General features: G+C 63.5%; 1 protein-coding gene across 1 annotated transcript; it reads right to left on the bottom strand.

The window, feature by feature from the left end:
- Positions 1 to 2,707: 2,707 nt before the first annotated feature.
- On the bottom strand, positions 2,708 to 21,117 carry RNF44 (ring finger protein 44). The gene is given in 12 exon segments (XM_077825447.1): positions 2,708 to 6,135; positions 7,934 to 8,033; positions 8,343 to 8,464; positions 8,683 to 8,770; positions 8,976 to 9,034; positions 9,036 to 9,098; positions 9,380 to 9,541; positions 10,025 to 10,198; positions 10,536 to 10,703; positions 11,824 to 12,040; positions 12,909 to 13,090; positions 20,988 to 21,117. Coding segments are annotated over 11 exon segments (1,323 nt in total). The 5' UTR covers positions 13,016 to 13,090; positions 20,988 to 21,117; the 3' UTR covers positions 2,708 to 6,072.
- Positions 21,118 to 22,445: the final 1,328 nt, after the last annotated feature.

The raw sequence follows: 22,445 nt of genomic DNA, 5'->3' as shown, positions 1-22,445 counted from the left end.
GTCTGACTCCCTGGCAAGAATGAGATTCCAGCAGGTCCCCTCACACCCCCTGGTTCCTCAAGCGAGCAGCAAGGATTAAAGGAAGAGGTGCAGCTGCCCCTATGCGGGCACAGAGCTCAGGGATGCCACAATCCCAGCACAGCTCTCTGCACAGAAAGCCCAGCTGCAGCCAGCCTGGGCTGGGTCACCTGAGGGAGCTGCAGAACAGGTGCTTCCCCCTTGTAGCCATGGGAGAGCCAACCTGTAGCATTTCACAACAGGATGCTGCCATCTGGCAGGTGCTAGCCCCTTGCACCTCCAGCAGCTGCTGGATCCCACCTTGGCACAAGCTGCATTTCAGGGTGGGTGATGTGATCCCTGTGTCAAAGGGGTGGGCATGCATGCTGGGGCCAGCCCCTGGCAGCAGTGGGGCTGTCTCTCTCCAGCCAGTCCCTTGGAGCTTGAGCTCCACCTGGGGAGAACATCTCCCTGCTCTCAAACAGGACCCAGGGCTGGACTGGTAGTGGAAGCTGCAAGTGGGGGTACGCTAGCTGGCCTCTCTGAAGGAGTAGCTGACTTCCTGTCAGGGAGCAGCCAGGGAATCAGCAGCTGGCAAGAAGTGCCAGCCCATGGGAAGTGGGGGAAGGTAGGGGAGGAAGCTAAGGAACTGGTTAAAGGGGAGACTATAATGGGTCATACGGAGAGGCGAACTGTCAGGCTGGAGGGAGGTTACTAGAGTTCCACAGGGAGCTGTCCTGGGGCTAATCTTCATTAACAAACTGGGAGGGTGCTAATAAAATTTGCAGATGACACAGCTGGGAGCGAGTGCCAGTCTGGAGGAGGATGGGAATATCATACACAAAGATCTGGATGGCCAGGGGCATAAAAATGGGATGAAATTTAATAGTGCACAGTACAAGGTCATGCACTTAGGCTAGCAACAAGAATTTTTGCTATAAGGGGGATGTATCAGATGGAAGTACCTGAGGAGAAAGATCTGGGTGTATGGGCTGATCACAGGCTGGCAATGTGATATGGGATGTGAAAAAGGCTAATGCAGTCCTAGGATGCATCAGGCAAGGTATTTCCAGTAGAGACAGGGAAGTGTTAGCATCATTTTACAAGGCATCGGTGAGACCTCATCTGGAATAGCGTGTGGAGTTCTGGGCTCCCTGGTTAAGAAAGATGAATTCACACTGGAACAGATGCAGAGAAGGGCACCTAGGATGATCCAAGGAATGGAAAACCTACCTTTTGAGAGGAGATTCAGAGAGCTTGGCCTAACCGAACAAAGGCTGAGGGGAGACACGATTGCGCTCTATAAATACAGCAGAGGGATAAACAGCAGGGAGGGAGAGGAAGAGTTTAAGTTAAGGGCCAATGCTGGCACAAGAACAAATGGCTCTAAACTGACCCTCAAGTTTAGGCTTGAAATTAGGTGAAGGTTTCTAACCCTCAGAGGAGTGAAATTCTCGAACAGCCACCCAAGGGGACCAGTGGGGAAAAAACCCAGTATCTCCTGTGGCCAGTTATGGGACACTAGAGGGTGAGGGCTCTGAGTTACTACAAGGAATTGTCACTCCACTACCCTCAGATAAGGGCCCAAAGCCAGTTCCCACACCAGGCTGCCCAGCACCTCACTTCTCCCCCCTCACCTGTGACTCCTGCTCCCCCAGTGACAGTCCGAGGCGGATTGCACTGCCCCTGCTCAGCATGAGGGAAGCCTGGCTCCAGGGCCATGGAGCCTGTGCTCAAGCGCTGAGCCCCTCAGAGGGAAGTTGCTACCTCTGCTCTAGATTTATTACCATTGACTCACCAGGGTGCTGCTTGCAGCCTGGCCCCCAGGGTTTCTCCAGGTGTGGAATCCACCCCAGTGAGGGTCCCCCCAGGGAATGAGTTTCCTGTGAGAAGCCTCATTTCTGACATGCAGCTGCGCTGGTTTCTCCTTCCAGAATCATGCTGAAAGGAACGTGGGCCAGGCAGGGATAAGGTGGCACAGCCAGCCAGGACCCTGGCTTCCACCACCCAGCCTAGGAAGAGCGAAGCTGTACTCGCCTGCAGCACCTGAGCTGCACCTGGTGCTCGGAGCAGCCAGCAGCTTCAGTCCATTTCTGCCCCGTGGCTCCTGGTTACCGCTGCAGCAGGAAGACGGAATCCGCAGCAAGCTGCTGTGGAGGGGGACTGCAGGTCCCACACAGCCGAAGGGGCAGGTGCCCCTGACAGCATGGAGCAGAGCCCAGGTCTGTTTCGCCTGCTTGTGCAAACCTCATTTATCACTGGACACTGAGCGGGTCAGGAGCAAGGGGCTGCTTCCCCCCAGGGCCTGGCCCCCTGCTCCCATCAGTCACCGGGGTACAGCCGCGACTCTCACTTGCGGGCAGGGGTGGCCAGGCTCCTGCCCCTGTGCAAGGGCAACACGGACCCCTCCCCTCTTCGCTCCCATAGGGAGGTGCAGCACCTGGAAGCTGCAGGCCCAGCATGCAATGCAGAAGGGAAGTGTGACTCAAGCTAGAGCATTGCATGCTGGGCCCTGCAGGCTCCAGGACATGCTGCCCGCTGTGCTGGGTGTAGACTTGGGGCCAGCCCCAGGCTGCCGGGAAGCTGACCACGTGATTGGCAGCTGGGGGAGCAGGCGTTGAGCCCCACGCTAAGCGGGCGAGCACCCGTGGCGCTCCCTGGGCCAGCAGTAGCCAGAGGCAACGAGGAGAGAGAGGCTGGGTGCGGCGCATTGGTATACATCATACATTTATTAGTGAGTATCCCTCTCAAAATCAGCCACAACATTAAAAAAAATAATGATTGCACTACTTGATCAAGCCGAACTAGCAACTTCCATTTTAAAAAAAGTACAAATCTGTTAAAAATTTCAATCCGTATAATACACATGTATATAATACAACGGCCTAGGTGTGTGAAATGCTACAAACCCAATACGAGTCCAATGGAATGGAAAACCCACACACGTTTAGAGCTTTCAGAACCGTTTTCTCTATATATTAGCCTTTTCTCAAATACATACATGGGGAAATGAGGTAACTGTAAAATGTGCAAGTAACAGAGCAAAAAAATTATATATATATTTATATATATATATATAGATAGAAACCTTTCTAACACAGAACACACGTCCTAGCACCGTCCAGGGGGGCCGCCGAGCTTTCCCTCTGGAGGGCCCGGGGACTGGAATAATAGAACAGTAAACAGCCCACTACCCCACCACAGGAACTCACTGGGAACAGTGGTATCTACAGCACAATCAGCAATCACAAACATCCTAAATAACGGGGGCTGTTTTTAAAGGAGACTTTAGCTGCTCATTGGAATAAATTCTGCAGCACACGAGCTGTGAGCTTTCGAGTCACCATCAAAAGAACCGTAAGGCTTTTCACGGGGCACCTGTAAAGGGGCTTTAAAACGGGGGGGTGCTAACACTGCTCCGAGTGGCTCTACAGAGAGCCACGTCGCTGCGGCTATGTACAGAAGAGACCTTTGGTTATTCGTGTGGGTTGAAAGCGGGGGGAGGGGGTGCTGGGTCTGAGCGGGTTGCCTGAGCTCAGGAGCGGGCGCTGGCCTGGCAGGCAGGAGAGGCCAGGGGGGCTGCTGGCTGGCCCCAGAGCAAACCCCAGCCCGATGCCTCAGCCGGCCGGAAGCGCAGCTCTCCCGGGACAGCGTAAAAGCTTCCGCCACAAACGGGATTGTGCATAATGGAGCAGCTGGGCCCCGTCTGGAAATACCACGATTCCGCTGGCCACGAGAGCAGGAAGGGCCTTCGCTGCGGCCACGCAGAAGTGGCTGTTTTGCCACAGCCCGGCCTCCCGTGCCTGTGCCCCAGGCATAGGGTGCAAGAGGCCCGAAGAGGCCAGGCCGGGAGGCTCCCAGCTCTGCCTTGAGCTAACCTGGGGGGGCGGCTGGGGGACCATCCTCCTGGGACAGAGCCCCCCACCCACACGCTGCCAGCTGGATTCTGAACACCAGCCCCCCAACACCAACCACTGGGGGTCTGGCTTCCTGGGACCCCCCACCCCCAGCCAGGAACTCCGGTGAGCAGCCCGGCTCCTGCTGCCCGACCCCAAACCCTGCATGGCTGCGGAGACCCGGCCCAGTCCCCCTGGCCACGTCCCCAGACGTCCCCCCCTGCTCCAGAGCGCAGTACTGCTGAGCCAGCGCATGGCACTGACCCGCTGTTTTAAAAAGGGGAGCCCCCACCGCCCCCCATCCACAAAACCCCTCACCCCACCCGCTTCCTGTCCTAGCTACGGCCACCATGGCCCAGCCAGGGCTTCCCAGCAGCAGAGCAGTCCCACCTCCCTGCCCCGCTCCACCCTGGGGGAGGGGGGCAAAGCCCCAGTCCGCCTGTGGGAAGCTCAGAGCACCGGGGGCCATTCTGGTGGCCAACCCTCGCCCCAGGTGCAAGTGAGCTGGGGGAGGGGTGGGGCACAGCAAACGAGAAGGGGGTGCTGCTCTCTCTGACCCCTCCCTCCCTCCCCAACTTCTCACCTCTGGCCGGTGGAGAGGGAACATCAGCATGCGTCTGCTGGTTAAGCTGGCTCCTCCTCTCCGGGCTCCTCCTGACTCAGTTTACCTTGGGGGGAGGGGGGAAATGTCCTGAAAATCTTACGGTCCTCCTGAGGTGCTGGCCACGTGCAGCCCGGTGCCTGGCAGTAATCAGCTGAGCACAGAGCCCCTCGCCCCCGCTGGCCAGTGAGTCAATACCACGTTCCAAGCCGCCCAGACACGCATGCATATAGTGAACACCGACCCGGGGCTGGCGTCCGTCTCCCCTGCCCCAGGAAGAGAGTTCTTCTCGTTACGTCATGCAACACGACTTCCACGACAAACACTTCAGGCACCGGGCTGGCCGCTCCCGGGCTTCGACTGGGAGGCGTCTGGGCAGCACAGTGCGTGCACCCACAGGACCAGACCCAGGGCACAAGCAACAGATCATGCAGAGGCATTACCAGGGCACCTTCTCCTGGGGCTGGGGTGGAGGCAGAGGGAGGGGGGAGGGGGAGCACCAGCTCGGCTTCTCCATGATACAAGCTGGGGGAAGGGACGATCCATAAATCAATGCCCACCTGCTGCCCCCCAGCCCCCCACCGCTCAGCGCAGGGCCCTGCTGGCAGCCTCGTGACTGCCCGACAGCTCAGCACAGAGCAGCTATAGCGGGGCTGGAGGTACAGGGGGGCTCCTCCGTCACCCTCTGCACAGGGCAGTTACAATTCACCTCGAGCATATCTAAAAATGAGGCCGGAGCCCGCTCCGGGGCCGCCTGCCCGGCAAGCCGGGACGTGTGGCATGCAGAGTCCTCACTCGGGCTCCAGCCACGGCGCAGGGGGCTCGCACCGGGCACACAGGCAGGGATGGGTCAGCGAAGCGCGGGAAGGGTATAGCTGGAGCTCAGCCTGCTTCCCCACCCCCGTCCCTCACTCCTGGCAGAGCGGCCGGCCAGCCCAGGGGAAGGGAAGGACAGTGGAACTGGGGATCCTCCTGTCCGGGCTCCTGCGGGACAGTGCCAGGCCCCAGCCTGACCCGCTCTCCACGGGAGGCTGGACTAGGGGGTGGGAGAGGCCTGGCCCCCGGTAATGCCTCGGGTTGCTGTGCCTGTGCACCACTGACCCTTTCCTCCTGCTGCCCGCCAGGGCTCCGTCCATCTCGGGCAGCTCGCCTGGCCCTCCTGCTTCGGGCTGCTGGTGCGATCAAACCTGCCAGGCTTCCTCCAGTGCCGTCCTCGCCGCGCCCGGGTCACGCAGCCACAAACCCAAACTCAAGAGAAAACCCAAACCCAACAGATAGAAAGAGCGGAAAGTGATGGCGCGAGGCCGGCGTCTTTGGGGTGCGCGGAGCACGGGGAGGCGCCTCTGCCCACACCCCCAGCACCATTCCGGGGCCAGCTCCGGCGCCACGGGGAGCGCACCAGGCCCAGGGGGAGGAGGAGGGGTGTCCGGGATCCTAGATTGCTTCTATTCTCACCACAGCCGAGGAGAGCCTTGGGGCTAAGCGCACGGCCGGGCCCAGGGGGCGGGCTGGTGGCCCGGGCCCCTTGCCCAAGGTCCTCTTCCTCTAGTGAATTGTGCGGCAAAGTGTCTGTGAGCCTCACTCGGCCTCCCGGTGCACCTCGGACGCGTCCGCCCGGCAGATCGGGCACGTGCGGTTCGCCTGGGGGGGAAGGAGAGGAGGGTGAGACCAGCAGCCCTATCTCCTGGGGCCAGAGCACCACGTCCCCAGGGCGCCCCAGCCAAGAGACAGCCGCATTCGTCACCAGAGAACAGGGCTGTTCCCTGCGGTAGCTGGCTCTTCGGGTGCCGCAGTCAGCCAGGAACCCACGACACCGGGGGGGTGTTTAGAGAGCAGGGGCTGCGCACAGACACGATATGCCCCTGTGCCAGCCAGCTGCCACCCTGCCCAGCTCCCACCCTGTGCAGCCGAGGGCTCTGAAAGCGGGCTGGGGGCAGGTGGTCGGGTAAGGAAACGCACGTCCCTGCCCTCCCTGGGCATGGGAGCGTCCGGCACACAGGGCTGGCAGCACGGTGCTCCCAAGCCTGGCACCTGCCCCAGCTGCGAAGGGCGGCAGGTTACCCCACGGGCAGCCTCCCCGCTCTCAAAGGCCTCTGGAGCAGGAGGTCGGACGTTGCCTGTGCCCTGGCAGAGAGTGGCTTGACCATCACATGGGGACACTCGGCTGCCAGCTGGCAGCAGGTGCAGATACTGGGACCATGCAGTGTCTCTGCCCTCTGAGCCAGGCACAGATGGGCCAGCAGCCTTCTCCAGCGCTTTGCCCAGCATGTCCAAGGGGGCTCCCACCCCTTCCCCGAACATCTGCCCCACCCGGCCACAGCCCCTGCTGACAACAAGATCCTCCAGCAGGGAGCCAAGGTGCCGGCGTTGCTCTGCCCCTGGACCTCAGTCTTGGCTTTCCAGCATCCATCTAGCCACCGGAGGGGCAGATCTCGTCCCTCCCCTCAGTGGTGGGCCCCACACCCCAACAGGGCCATGGCTGCATGTCGCAGGAGTATCACTGAGTCATGGGTGCCAACAGGCCAGTGGATGCTGGGCTCTGCAGGAGAAGCCCACGGCCGAGCTCAGGAGTAACCCTGCACAGGGGCAGCACAGATGTGTCGGGCCCTGTGCCGGACCAGGCTGGGCCCTACCCAGAGCTGGGCTCAGCACCCCGGAGACTGCTCCTCCCCAGCCCAGGATGCAGGGCTTGTGGGCCTCCTCTCGGGGGACTTTGCCGTACCTCACTGCGGGAGTGCACAGCTCTGCAAGGCACCCTGCGTGGGCCTGGCTTTGGCGTCTGCCAGGGCGCAGCCTCAGCCCCGTTCTCCATGCCAGCCTGCTCGGCGGGCGCAGACAACGGCTGCTCGTCCCCCACCAAGACTCAGGAGCTCGTTTGCCCCGTGGGCTGTTGCAGGGGAGCGGCGTGTGCGACCCCCGAGTCCAGCCGGGCAGGGTGGGGAGCAGCCGGGTTAGGGGCTGTCTGACCGGGCTGAAGGCTCTGGCAGGGTTTGAAGACGTCTAGCCTGAGCTAAGAAGTAGCGGGTTGCACGCGTGCCCGGTCCCGGCTCACGGCACGGGCAGCAGCAGGAGCTGCGTGGGGGGAGAGCGCCCGCCCCGCCCTTCGTGCCCTCACACGGGCGCGTGCATGGCCCCGAGGGACAGGGCAGTTCAAACACGCCCCGTTTCACACACGTGCGCTGCGGGGAATCCCCACTGACACACTCCAAGAACATCGGGTTTACCCAGAGGAATCAAGGGGGGTGGGGCAGCAAGACCAGCGATTCACCCCACCACTCCGCGGCCACCACCACCAGAGGGAGCTGCTGAAACCCGCTCCGGGCTCGGATTCACAGAGGCACCGGGCCCAGTGGCTCGGACACTCCGGAGCCCTCCCCGGGCCGGGCGCTCAGCCCCCGCCCCTGCGTATCCAGGCGGAAGCAGCCCCCAGCGCAGGTACCTTTAACCATTTGTCGACACACTTGGCGTGGAACTCGTGGTTGCAGGGCAGAACCCGGAGCAGCTGCCTTGCTTCGAAGTCGCTGAAGCACACGACGCACCTGGGGGGAGGGAACCGTCACCAGCCGCCGGCTCCACCAGCGCCGGAGGGGACATGCCGGGTCAGTGCAGTGCCCCGAGCCTGGCCCCTGCCCCGGCCCTGCCCCCGGGAGCTCAGATACACCCCCAATGCCCCGAGCCTGGCCCCTGCCCCGGCCCTGCCCCCGGGAGCTCAGATACACCCCCAATGCCCCGAGACCGGCCCCTGCCCCGGCCCTGCCCCCGGGAGCTCAGATACACCCCCAATGCCCCGAGACCGGCCCCTGCCCCCCAGGAGCTCAGGCACACTCCCCACGCCCAGCGTCACTCACAGGCTCTGCTCTGACTGGTGGCTCTCGGGGTTGAAGCGGTACGATGGGAGGTGTTCGATGTCTGCTTTGGTGAGGCCCCGCGGCTTGGCCTCGCCCAGCCGCTCAGCCAGGTTCAGCAACGCCTGGGGGCGGAACGGGGACACAGAGCTCAGCTCCCTCTTGAAACCCCATGCACAGGTCCCCAAGCCCCCCTGTCCAGGGGCCAGCAGCCCCTTCCCCAGCCCTCATCTGAGGGGTCCCAGCAGAGCGCCCACCCCTTCCCCGAGTGTCTGCCCCACACCCCCACGGCCAGATTCCTCCCAGCGAGCGGCTGAAGTTCCAGCAGGAGAGGCTGGCACACCTCGTAATTCTCCATCTCCACATCGTCCACATCCAGGTCGAGGCTGAGCGTGGGCCCCACGGCCGACGGCGACACGGGGAGCATCGAGCTGGGGAGAGAGGGGGCGGGGCAGTTATCCAAGAGCAGCGGGACCCTGCAGGGTGTGTGTCACTCTGGGGAGGGGAGAGGGGCTTTTCCAAGGAACCACAACCCAACCCCCCACCCCCACAGCCCCCGGCGGGGCAGAGGCCTGACACCTGCCCCTGGGGGTGCGAGGGGACCCAGCCCCGCAGACGCCCCCCGCGGGTACTCACAGGAAGTACGGCAGGAAGCTGGGGTAGTAGGGGGGCGGCGGCGGCGGGGGGGGGGGGCGGCAGGGGCTGCTGCAGTCGGTATCGCTGGGTACTCAGTCGTCGTGGCATCATGGGCGGGTATGGCTGCAGGGAGAGAGCACGGGGCCAGGTGAGCGGCCCCTAGCCGGGAGGGGCACACCCGGCCCGTACCCCACCACGCAGACTGGGCAGAGGGGGAGCAGCTGCCCCAGGCAGCCAGCGCAGGGGATCCGGGGCCCCAACTCCACCGAGGACACCCCTGCTTCCCACCAGCACGGCCCTGTCCCAGCTCCTCTCTGGGGGTGCGGCTGCGTTCCCCGAGCTCAGAGCCCTGGGGGGGAGGCTTCCCCCACCCCAGCCGCCCCACTCCCCACGCGGGGACTTACCACGCCAAATGGCAGATCTTGGTGCAGCGGGTCGTGGGGGAGGTAATGCAGCGGGACGGAGGGGGACAGCGCTGGGGCGTGGGGAGAGGGCGGGTAGGCGAAGCCTCCAATGGGATGCTGCTCCCCTCGCAACTCCACTTCATTGTCTATCCTCTGCAGAGGCTGGCAGGGGTGGGGAGAGAGAGCGTGAGTCAGTTACAGGGGTCCCTGCTGTGCACATGGGGCCGGGAGGAGGGGGGCTCGGTGACAGGGGACCCTGCTGTGCACACGGGGCCAGGGGCCGCTCTGCCCTGCCAGCGAAGCCCCCATGGGGATCGGCAGCTCACACAGACACCACCCTGCAGGAAACCTTGCCCTCCCTCCCACCTGCTCCAGATGCGAGTCCATCCCAGGAGCACGGCTGCAGCGTGGGCACTGGCCTGGCAACACGAGCCCCAGAGGTCACCGTGCCCGCCCTGCCCTGCCGAGCTTGCCAGGGCCAGGCAGAGCCAGAAGTGCCCCTGCCCAGCGAGGCTGCACGCCAGGCAGGGACCCCGGGGGGCAGACTCACCCCAGCCCATTCCATAGCCACAGGGTCTGCTCCATGGCCAGGAGCCCAGCCCATCCCCCGGCAGTACGCGGACACCGCCCTGTCCCCACACTCACCATGCGCGGGTGCTGGGCCTGCAGCGGCAGGAACTGGCCGAGGGGGGCCATGTGTGGGGGCTGGTGAGGCGGCACTGGTGGGGGTGGGTGCAGGATGTAATGGTCGCTGGAGAGGATGGGTGGGAAGGTCTGGTAGGAGACGGGCAGCTGCTGCATGGCACATGCCTGGATGAGCTGGGAAGGAAGGGAGAGCGCACGGGGAGGGGGGTGTCAGTCTCCCAGCACCCCACCCTTGCAGAGCCCCCTGGCTGCCCCATCCCCTGATCACCCAGCTGGGGAGGGGACAGGGGCCAAGAGCCACAGGGTTTTGTGGCTGACAAAGGTGTCACAGGTCCAAGGAGCTGTATCCCCGCCACGCCACTCCCCCAATCTTTCCTTTTCAGGGCTCCGTCCAGAGCTCCTCTTGCCGGTTACCGGCCCCGCTCCCTCTCCCGCGGCACTTCCCTGCTGGGCCCAGGATGCCGGCTCCCCACAAGCCCCAGGCAGCAGGGGGTGGGCGCCCCGGACTCACCGGGGGAGGGAGGCAGCAGAGTGGGTAATGCTGCCCGCTGAACATCACGGAGCATGCAGGGAGCTGCTGCGTGCTGCACCCGGGGATGTGCTGGCCTGCGTGGATAGGAAAGCCCTGCGTGGTTACCGTGGTCACCGTGTAGGAGAGGGGGACAGGGCCCTGGTGCACCTGCAAAGGGAGACACATGAAGCACCATCAGAGGGGGCTCCTGGCACCAGCCTGCCCCAGCCACAGCTGAGCCCACATCCCCGTGGGGCCCTCGCAGCAGGCCGTGCGCTCCCGGGCCTAGCCCTGTGGCTCCCAGCACCTTGCCAGCGCAGCCCTTGGCTGGGCAGAGACCAGGCACGGCCCCTGGCAGGAGCAGCTCGAGGTGGGGCGAGGGGCTCCCCCCAAAAACAGCCTCTCTGGGCACCCAACCCTTTGGCACTGGGCATCTGCATGAGCAGAGGGGGACACGCCACAGGGCATCAGAGGACATCGCCCCATGGGTCATTCACCCAACAGCCCCGGGACCCTGGAGCTCAGCCCTTCCTGCAGGGGACGGGAGGCTGCCGAGCCGATTCTGGGCGAGCCAGGCAGGCACGGGGTCTCCAGGCGTGTGCACACGCAGCAGCGCCAGGCACGGCCACAGCGCACATCTGGGGGGGTCGGAAGGAGGCCCTCCGGCCGCGGCACCCTGGCGGCTCTGGGCACAGATGGCCGCAGGAATTCAGAGTCTGGCTGCGGTTAGCTCCTGCTGAATAGCAGCTGGTGCGTGGCCAAGCTGGGCCGGCAAAGGCCCATAATCCGGACTCCATGGCCACGCACAATCTCCAGGGAGGGGACACACCCACCGCCTGCGGGGCTGCGGCTGGCCAGGCCAGCAGACGCTCGGTGCCCCTTTGAGAGGGGGCGTCAGTCACACCGGATCGGGGCGCTGGGAGGCCTGCACTTTGCAGTAACAGCCTATCGGTTGGGCCCAGGACTCCCCTAGGGCTCTACACCAGCGGGCAAGTCAAGGGCTCAGCCTCTGCCCAGTTGGGTCCTTGGGCCCCGGCAGGCACCCCAGGAACCTGCGCAGGGCTGGACAAAGCTGCCACAGCAGCATGTCAAAACTTGTCTGCTACCCCCTGGCTCCAGCCCCAGGGACACCCATTGGCACCTGGGTGATAACTGCTGACCTCTGGGACATGGGCCTGTGGGGAGGGGGCTCCGCAGGGACGTCACCCTGGCCCCCTCCCTGCTGGGGAGCTCCAAACCCCTGCCCCTCCTGCCCCCAGGGACAGCGCAGTCCCCATCCCTGCCCTACCTGCTCGTGGAGATCCACCATGAATGGGCTCTGGTGGGGCGGGTGAGCGGCTGGGTGAAGCATTCGTGGCGGCGTGCTGGCGAGAGCGTACGCTCGGGGCTCGTCTACAGGGAGACGCTGCTGCGGGGGGAAGGCAGGGTGCAAGTAGTTCTCATCCTGGGCCAGCAGGGTTTGCAGAGGTCGGTCGCGTCGTCCCCACAGACGCCTGGACGCGGGGCTGTGCGGCCGCCATGGGGAAGGAACAGACCAGGAATGACCTCCGGGCCCTGCAGCTGGCACAGACTGGGCAGTGCCTGGGCCAGCCCCACGCAGACATTACACCCCGGGACAGCAGGGGGAGGGGCTGGCAGGTCTCAGACCACAGCAGCACTGACCATGCGGGGCTGGTGCTGCGTGGGACACGTGGGGTCGGAGCAAACCCGGCTAGGAGAGCACCCCCTGGGTGTGCAGAGAGCTGGGACATGAGGTCCCCCCTCAGCATCCCCCGAGGCGCGGCTCCTGTGGGGCTCAGTTGTAAGTCTGCCGGTGAGTGCCAAGTTCAGACCAACACACCTCTAGCCCACCCCATTCCCAGGCAGGGTGAGCCTCGCCTGCCTGGCTGGAGTCGGATACACTGGGGCCGGGGGCGCCCGGCCGTGCTTGGCTTTGCCCCAGCAGGTGAGGTCGGCCAGGCCCCCGAGCTGACAAGCCCCCCGAGCTGACAAGCCCCCACGCTCTGAGTTCCGGATGCACTGCCGTCTGTCCCGCCAGGCTCCTTGGAGGAAACGGGCACAGCCTCAGGCGTGGGCCGTTAGCGTTCCAGGGGTGTCCCCGGGGAACCAGAGCCCGGGGCCATGCTGGTCACGCGGCCAGGGGGGCGCCCGGGACGTTATGAATCACTCCTCCTACCTGCCCACTAAGATCCCAAGCAGCTGCTGGGCGGGCAGGGGAGATCCCCTTCCTCCCACTGCAATGGCCCCAGAGCTCTCCCGGTGAGCCCTGGCTGTCCCAGCCCTGCCCATGGAGGAAGCTGAAGGAAAGGCCCTCCTTTGGCGACAGCCAGCAGGTGGTGGCAGGGGCACTCCCGGGCGAGGGAGGGACTGTACCTTCGCCTGAGGTGCTCGGGGCTGCTGCAGGGTCCCCCCGAGAAACGCCGCGGGTTGAAGGGGGCAGAGGGAGGCCGCCTATTGACTGCCAGTTCCCATGGTCGCATTGGTGACGACGGGGAGGCAGAAGGGCGCGCTGGGCCTCAGGCTCCGAGCGGGACGAGACACCAGCACCTCACAGCCTGCCAAGAACGAGAAGGCAGTGAACCCCCAGCCCTGCGGGCCGCCCGGCGCACCCTGCCCAGGGCTCTCCCACCCATAGGCAACAGCACCAGGGGCCTCTGCCCTGGTGGGACCCCGACTTCACGCCCCTCCCGCACACAGACCGTCTGTCTCCATCTCGCTCTCTCCTCTGATCCCCGAGTCCCTGCCCGGCGTCTCCCCCGTGCGCTCTGCTCCACCTGCCCCCCAGGGCTGCCGAGAAACCGACACGCTCCCATTGCTGCTCCCCTCCTGGGGCAGGAGAAGGCGGGGAGTGCAGGGCACAGGCCGTGAGTGCCAGGCCAGCGGTCTACACATGCAGGGGCCCCCCAGCAGGGCGGGGCAGACGAGGGAGAAACGGGCGCGAAGGAGGAGAGGAGGGCACGAAAGCAGCCGTGCCAAGGAGAACCAGGGGGGAAGGGGGCTGACCCCCGGCTCACACCCCTGCTCCAGGCCAGCTGACAGTTCAGCAGCACAAGGGCCTGGGCATATTCTATTCAGCGTGGTAATGATGCAGTTAACAGCTGGCCCCGCAGCGCGGGTGCCCCCAGCGGTGACCCCGACGGCCTCCTGCGTGGGGCTGGGCAGCTCTCACTCCATGCCAGCATCTAAACCCCTGGGATTAACATTTTTGTAATGCTTTCCCACAATGCCCAGGGCTTGGCGAGGCCAGGCACCCGCCGTACCAGGATCCCATAGCGTCTGCACCGCTGACAGTCCCAACGGCACAACGAAGCTGAGTGCCGGGAGGGGCCGGCCCCCACCCCCAGCCGCGCCATCTTGCGGGACGTGGCTGGGTTGGGGCAGCACAGCACGGGCGTGTGGCTGGGCTGCTGCTCACAGCGGGAGGACGTCACTCGACTAGACAAGCCTCCGGGCGCCTCCGGGGACAGGAGCCGACCTGCTGCCACCGGGTCCTGCTGGGCTCCGGGCCGCACGCAGGGGGCTGCTCTCCCTGGGGACCCGTGCATCTCGCAGCTAGCGCCAGGGCTCCTGGGTTCTCGTCCCACTTCTGCTACTGCTGGGCCGCGCCTCTCCCCCGCCGTGGCCCGAGCCGCCTGCCCAAGCGTGAGAGACTCCGGGCACTGGTGTCTATAGAGCCCTTGGGTTCAAACCGCAGGGCAGCGCCTGCCCTGTAGCTATGAGCAGGGGCAGTTAGCGGGCCCTGGCCCCTCCTGGCTGCAATGGTAGAGAGAACCGGAATGCTACGCCTTCCCCCGCCCACCCAGTGCTGCTCTCCAGCCTGTCAGCACCAAGGGGCTCCCCCATTCTGCCAGCTTGCCCGCTCCACACTCAGGTGTCACACTGTGGGCCCAGGAGCCTCAGGGAGGCCCCCAGGGAGCTGGGTTCGGGTTTTCTCCACATGGCCGAGCGCGCCTGGCCCAAGCTCCGCAGTAAAGCCTCAGCCGGGCACGGGGCGCTGGCCCGGCTCACACAGCTGCTGGCTCCGCACTGGGGCACACACCTGCTGGGCAGGTGGCTCTCACGGGGCTGAGCCCGCGGCAGGGAGAGAAGGGGGCTCAGCCAGCCACAGCCTCAGCCTCCCCATCCCTGCGAGCACCACAGCTCTGCACCAGCCAGAGCCCCAGGAACGTCCTGGGCCCCTCGCTACGCCAGGCCTGCTGTCGTTACCAGCCCCCTCCACTCCACAGCACCTTCAAGGGCCCCCTATGCAGGCTGCTGCCCGGGACCTGCCCTCCTGCCGCTCAGGTCAGCCAGCTCCCAGGGCTCCACCCCCCTCCCCAGGGACACAGGCACTGTCAGCGTCCCTCCTGGGGGCACTGGGCCTGGCCCGGCCCGCCCCATCCCGGGCACCAGCGCAGGGGGGGGATGAGCCTCCACCCTCCCTGCGGCTCCCCAAGAAGAGCAGAGCCCGAGGGATGCCGTGGGGCAGTCACACCGGGGCTAGGCACTGGTGCGATGCTCCTCCCGGAGAGCCCATTGCGAGAGGGCAGGGACCACGTTCTCCACAAGGGTCTGGAAATCGGGAAGTGTTGACGCCCCCAGGGTGCCACCTTCCCCTTTTACTCCTATCCAGGAGCTTCATTCGTTCCTTAGCTGGCCAGCCGCTCTTTGGGGCAGGGAGCGGCTCTCTCTGCTCTGAGTCTGCACAGCACCAAGGGGCCCGTGGGCAATACAGTGATACACACAATCAACACAAAGGTGAAACAGCATCCCACGATAGGGAGGTGGGATTACTGAAAAACCCGCCCTGCTCCCCCAGAGATCACAGGCAGATGTAATCACGCAGGCCCTGTCACTGCTGGCCAAATGAGCAGGGTCTGAAGGCTGCGGACCCCCCCACTGCCAGCTCACACCCTTGGCCGCACTAGTGCTCAGTACCGTGTCAGCACATGCATTTCCCAACAGTTCCCAGGGCAGGAAACGCCCCCTAAGAACTTCGACTGAAACCCACCTGCTGGGCGAGGCTCTGCTAGGGCAGCTGGCCCCCTGCAGCTGTCGCTCAGCCAGCCGCCCTCACTGGGCAGGCGCGGACCCCTGACCCAGACCAACCTCTGAAATGTCACACAGAGGCTGGCCTTCCCCCACAGGGGCACCACCCCAGTGCTTCCATGAGGAATCCAGCTCCTGCTCCAGATTCTTAGCTTTTACATTAGCCCTTCTGGGTGCAAAGATAACCATCCCACTGTGACTCAAGCTTGACCCAGGAATGATGTCTAGCTGAGTCCGCAGACAGCCTGAAGCAAGAGCTGTGAGGGGCATGAGCTGCTCATACACCTCAACCAGCTGTTAACTCTGGAGCCTAATAATGGTGATTTAAGTGTCAGTCTCAACTATTTCACTGCTGATCAAAGCACACTGGAAAGGAGAGGGAGGCGCTCAGATGCCTAAATAAAGCAAGGCCACCAATCCAATAGCCCCACTGCCACTCAGGCTTTGGGGAGGAGTCTCATTTTGCCATAACTTTTCCTACCCGCCCTCGATTACAGAGCACTTTCAAGCCCTGCCTAGAAACACCAAGTTCCCAGAACTGTAGGGGCATCCTGAGAAACACATTATACACCAACGAGAGACGAGACGCAGACATGGCACTATCTGAAAGGACTGAGTTTTAGAAGAGGCAGAAAACTATAAAGCGAAGCCCTTTGTAGCTTCAGCAGCGCTGGGCCGCCCAGAACGCCCCGTCCTGACTGCAGAGATTCAAGAACAAAAGGCAGCACTTCCAAGGAGGGGGCGTAATGTTCCCCACCCTCGGGACAGTGCTCCGCGAATAACTTCTGCTCTCTGTGCACCCAAAGAGTCACAGGTGGCAAAGCGTTAGCAATGCAGAGGCAGGCTGGCCAGCGGTTAGTGCACTAGGACCCAGGAGACCCGGGTTCAGGTCCCTGCTCCACCAGTCACCCAGCTTAAGGCCTGAACTCCTGTACATCTCAGGCCACCCCACGCCAGGCCCAACCACCGGGAAAGCGCCATAGTCCTCCAGAGACTGAACTGCTGGCTGCATGCCATGGGCAGAGAACAGGAGCGCTGAGATGCACCAATGCCCGAGGCTCCTGCAACGGCAGGGAAGTGACTTAGTGTGAGATAGCCAGACAATCCCAGCAAGCGACCTGAGCCCCACGCTGCAGAGGGGGACAAAACTCCCCAAGGTCCCTGCCAGTCTGAGCTGGGGCAAAACCCCTTCCCGACCCCACACATGGTGATCAGTCAGATCCTGACCATGTGAGCAAGAACCAGACAGCTGAGAGACAGACTTCCTGGTGCCACTTCAGAGCCCCCGAGGTCCCCTTGTCTGAGAGGGCTCCCTGAGGCTTCAGAGAAAGGAGACAAAAACCCAAACCAGAATACACCGGGCGGGGAGTGGGTTTCCTTCCTGATCCTACAGGTGACCAATGGAAGCCCTAAAACATGAGCTGTTAGAAAGAGAAGACGTAGAATGGCCCCCCAGGCTGCTGACCCCTGCCCCCCCCGGCCCTCCCACCAGAGGTAACCCCGCCATACAATCCCACTCATACATCTGTATGAAAGATAATTATGTTGCTCTCCCCCCATTGTTCCTGTGGGGCAGCTGGTCCAGAGCCTCACCCCTCTGCTGGTTAGACCCCTTCTCATTTCCAGCCTGACCCCACTCCTGGCCATTTGGCCTGGGACCAGCACTGACCTCTAGCTCCACCAGCCCTGGGCCCTCCCGTTGTTCACCCCCGACCTGCATCTCTGGACAGCAACCAGATTCCTGCTCAGCCCCGGCTTTGCTAGGCTAAACGCATGAAGTGCTTTTTGCTTGTCTCGGAGGACCGGCCCTCCACATCCCGGTCACCACCACAGCCCTTCTCTGCACCAGTTCCTGTCTGAATTCATCTTTCCTGGACACGGGTGACAAGAACAATGCACAGTATTCCAGAGGAGGACTCACCAGGGCCTTGCACAATGGCGTTAACACTCCTCTCTTTCTACTGGAAACACATCGCCTGACCCAGCCTAGGATAACACATGCCTTTCTCACAGCCCCATCACACCGGCAGCTCACGGTCACCCTGTGATCGGCCTACACGCCCAGGTCCCCCTCTCCCTCTGTCAGTTCCAACTGAGGAGCCCCGAGCTTAGAGCGCAAAGTCTTGTTACTAGTCTCCAAGAGCATGACCTTGCCCTTGATGCTATTAAACGTCATCCCTTTTCTATTACTCCAGTCCTCAAAGGCATCCCATTCTTCCTGAAGAATATTCCGATCCTCCTCTGTACTGACGATCCCTCCCACCTTTGTGTCACTGTCCTCACTTGGGCTGTCCCTGCACCAGTTCCCCGTCTGTGAAATGGGGATCACACTGTTACCCTGCCTCAGATACTACACAAACGGAGGCCTTGTAAGTCCCATACACTGACAGAAAACAGCACCCTACATAGACACATTTCATCTGAGCTATCGGGGGGTAGCTATGTTAGTCTGTATCCACAAAAACAATACATCTGTTAGTCTTTAAGGTGCCATCAGTCTCCTTGTTGTTTTCATTTTAGCTGAACATTTCAGGGGGTTCTGAGCCGACAGCTGACCAGCCAGGAATTTCTCCCCAGACCATTCAGAGCTGAAGGTCGGGGCATGTGCTATTCAACAGCCATTAACTCAAAGATGCCACCAACAGCCTGTGTGGTGGCAGAGAGGCCAGAAGTCCCAAGTAATCTCTGCTAGAAACTGCCAATTTATCGGACTAATATTTATATTTGCCAACCTCCATCTTCCTTTTAGATCAGACCATGGGCCTCTCTCCACAGCAGCAAGGCGCGCAATCGTAGAAAAAACCCCAAGGAACCAGCACAACTCAGCAAGAGAGGCTGCCACGGCTCTGCACAAAATGTGGCCAAACCTCGGCCCGGCTCACGCACCGAGCTACGAAGCACGTGTCCCACACAAGGGCTCACAGAGGCACTGCTGGGAGTGACTCTCAGGAGACCCAAGGAAGGGCCTTAGCAAGCAAAGAGAACTCGCAGCATTAGAAGCAGCAGCGATCAGGCTTTGGGGAATCCAGACTCGCTACTTGCAGGGGGGCCCCTTTACAGAGGTGCGGGGAGCCATGCACACCCTGAGAGACAGCACAACCACACCCCCAGAGCAGGCGCGCAGGAGACCCCAGCAGCCCTGAGTCACCACTCCTGAGGGTGGGTCATAGGAAAGAAAGCAGCACAGGCGGCCAGTCGCCTTCAGTTCACAGGAAGGCCCTCCGACAGCTTCGAGCAGGCCCCTGGGGTCGGGGGATCTCTGCGCCCCCAATGAAGGCTGTCCCCTTCCTTCCTCCTACCCACTTAATGGTGCAGGCCTCTCCACCCCACCCCCATGGCTAGGCAGGTGTCTCTGCTCCCCTCCCCGCAGAGAGGGCAGTGGGGAGAGCTCCAGGACCACTCCCTACCTGGAGTCCTGGGGGCTCACGCTCAGCCCTCAGTTTGTCGCCCTTCCAGTCCCTTTACTGCTGCCCTTTGCCTTCGCTAACGTGCTTATACAACATCCAGCTGCCCACACCCCAGCATCTTCCTGGTGCAGCTGTGCCGGACAGCGGGGCAGAGGCTTACCACCCTGTCACTTAACCTGCAGGATGGTAAAAGCCTCTGTCTACACTACAGGGAGAACCAGGGGCCGATATTCCATTCTTAGCGGCCCCTCCCTCTTTGCCTTGACCACGCCCCCTCCTCCTCCTGCCGTGCCGCAGGGCCGCTCTTTGAGACAGAACTGTACTGTGTTGGAAAACCGCTGCCAAGAACAGAGCCAGACAAGAGCATTCACACCCCCCATCTGGTAGCACAGACCAGCCCTCCAAGCCTCTCTTGGCTAAGGGGAGCCTCCTCCAGCACATACATGCCCTCTGGACCAGCCCCCTAATATCCATCATCACCCCAAATTCTCCACACCCCCCGTTGCATTCCAGAGCCTGCCCACCCCGAGGACGTCACCCCAGTACACCCCTGCTGAAATCCTCACCCCATCTCCACAGGCCTCAGGCCCAGCAACTCCCTTCTCGACAGCCTCCCCAAATCCCAGCCCCTGGGCTGCCACCTTCTCACAACCATTTTACCAGCCCTCTTCCCAGACACACCCTCTGCCTCCCCGTTCCCACCCCACCTCGCACTGGGCTCCTCCATTCTTACACACCGTCTCAAGGTTGTTGTTCCAAGGACCTTCTCCTCCGCCACTCCCACCATCTGGAGAAACCTCCCGCCTGTTTATTTACTCTGCTCCATCTGTTTGCAAGTGCCAGCTGTAACCTCTTCACTCCTGGGTAACTCCCCTTCGTTTCTCTCTGCCCCACCGCCACTGGCTCACAGACACTGGGGGACGCTGTTTGCAGGAGAGATGATACACAAAGGGGCCAGGGCCAGACTGTCCCTTTCATTGCTCAGGGAGGAGACTAGAAAAAACCAGGAACTCTCTGGGCTGGTGCTCTGCGGTCACTGCCCAGGGCAGATGCGCACACACCCCGCACCCTTGGGTGCACAGGGGCTGGGGACGAAGGGGAGTAGAACTGGGGCGGGGAGGGATAGCTCAGTGGGTTGAGCACTGGCCTGCTAAACCCAGGGTTGTGCGTTCAATCCTCGAGGGGGCCATTTAGGGACTTGGGGCAAAAATTGGGGATTGGTCCTGCTTTGAGCAGGGGGTTGGACTAGATGACCTCCTGAGGTCCCCTCCAACCCTGATAGTCTATGATTAACTGCACAAGCGCCAAATATCCAAGGGAACACTCCACGGGGGTCTTGCCTCCTGCCCCATACAGCTAGAAACTCCCCAGCCTGGGTCTGGGGGCACCCCACCAACACCTCACCCTGCAGGCGCCCCAGGAAAGGACCCACGCGGCCGAGGAAGCAGCAGGAGAAAGTCAAACTAAGTTTGGGGGGTCACCAGGCGCTGCACTTCGCCACCTCCCCCCGGGGAACCCCTGGACCCAGCCTCTCCGGCAGCGCCCCCAAATCCACGCCGCCTCCCCGGGAGCGGGGGGTCCCGGGCAGCCGGTGGGACCCCCCCGCAGCTCAGCCCTGGCCCGGCTGCTCCGAGCCCTGCCGAACGGGGGGGTTCGCGCGGCGCTGGGTTTTCGGGGCGCCCGGCCAGCGCCCCCCCCGGGGCAGGGGGCAGGGCCAGGCCCCCCCCGCGCTGGGCCGGCCCGCGCGTGCCCGGGCGCGGGGACTTTAAGAGCAGCCCGACCCCGGGCCATGTGCTCGGGGCCACACAAAAGCAACAACAAAGGGAGCGGGGCCGCGCGCTGCGCCGAGCCGAGCCGAGCCGCGCCGCGCCGCGCCGCACCGCACGCGGGAGCCCCCCCGCAGCGGCACATGTCGCCTCCGCCGCCCCGGGGCCAGCAGCGGGGCCGGGGGGGCGAGGGGGGGCAGGCGCCGCGGCCGCCGGTGCAAGGACCCCGGGGAGCCCCCGCCCGGCCCTACCTGCGCCCGGGTCCCGCGGCTCTGTGTGGGGGGCGCCCCGCCCCGCCCGCGGGCCCCGCCCCGGCCTCTGGCCCTTTAAGACCCGACGGGGAGCGGCGGCGGCGGCGGCCGGGGCGTTTGATTCACAACATTCGGGGCCGGGGGCGCGCGCGGGGGGCGCGCGCGGCAGGGCACGTGACCGGGCGCGTCACACTCCACCGCCATCTTGCACCGGGGGGGGGCCCGAACCCCTCCCCCCCGCCGCGCGGGGCACCCGGGCACGGCGTAACCAGGGGCAGCGGGTATCCTAGCAACCGTCGCCGCGCAGCGCGGGATGGGATGGGGGCCTAGCAACCAGGGGCGCCGCGGGACCGGCCAGAGCCCGCGAGAGGCTGCACCGGGCCCAGCCGGCCCCGCTCCTGAGCCCCCAGGCCCCGCTCCTGAGCCCCGGCCCAGAGCCGGCCCCGCTCCTGAGCCCCCAGGCCCCGCTCCTGAGCCCCGGCCCAGAGCGCCCCCCCCCGCCCGCTCCTGAGCCCCCAGGCCCCGATCCTGAACCCCGGCCCAGAGCCCCCCCCCCCCGCCCGATCCTGAGCCCCGGCCCAGAGCCGGCCCCGATCCTGAGCCCCCCGAGCCCCAGCCCAGAGCCCCCCCGCCCGCTCCTGAGCCCCGGCCCAGAGCCGGCCCCGATCCTGAGCCCCCCGAGCCCCGCTCCTGAGCCCCGGCCCAGAGCCGGCCCCGATCCTGAGCCCCCAGGCCCCGCTCCTGAGGAGCCAGCCCCCCGAGCCCCACTCCTGAGCCCCCCAGCCCAGGCTGGGGCCGGCTTCTCCCCGGGCGATTCTGTCGCTGTGTGGGGCGGAAGGGTTGGATCCTCTCCCTGCAGCCCCAGGACCCGAGCCCCACGGCGCCCCGATGAGCGGCCCCACGGAGAGCCCCTGGGACGGCGGGTTACCCAAGGCCAGGGAGCTGCGAGGAGGAGGAGGAGGGATACTGTCCTTCGGCACTGGACCGTGAGCGTGTCCCAGCGTGACCCCGGCCGCCCTCGGCCAGGCCTCTCTCCCCTGCACAATTTGCACGGCCTGGGCCTTGCACGATGACACGCGGCCCTGACAGGACTGAGCGGCCCGCTGTCTGGGGACCAAGATGGAGGCAGTTCAGTTTATGGGCTAAATTTGACATCACCTAATCATGTGTTTTCCTCAAAGATGAGTCCCAAATAAATACTAAAAAAAGAAAAGGAGGACTTGTGGCACCTTAAAGACGAACAAATTTCATGCCACAAGTCCTCCTTTTCTTTTTGCGGATACAGACTAACACGGCTGCCACTCTGAAATAAATACTAGGCATTTTACAGTCCTTCCTGGTGAAAGCCAGAGACTGCACAATTGCTCCAACTCCTGCTTAACTTCAAGAATCTCCCCATCTCACACCAGCACAAACAACCAAGGGCAAGAGTGAAAAATACCAAGATCCTGGCTAAGG

The sequence above is a fragment of the Eretmochelys imbricata genome, chromosome 8 (assembly GCF_965152235.1).
Source record: "Eretmochelys imbricata isolate rEreImb1 chromosome 8, rEreImb1.hap1, whole genome shotgun sequence".
Classification (NCBI taxonomy): domain Eukaryota; kingdom Metazoa; phylum Chordata; order Testudines; family Cheloniidae; genus Eretmochelys; species Eretmochelys imbricata.
This window is presented reverse-complemented; position numbering and strand designations above follow the sequence as displayed.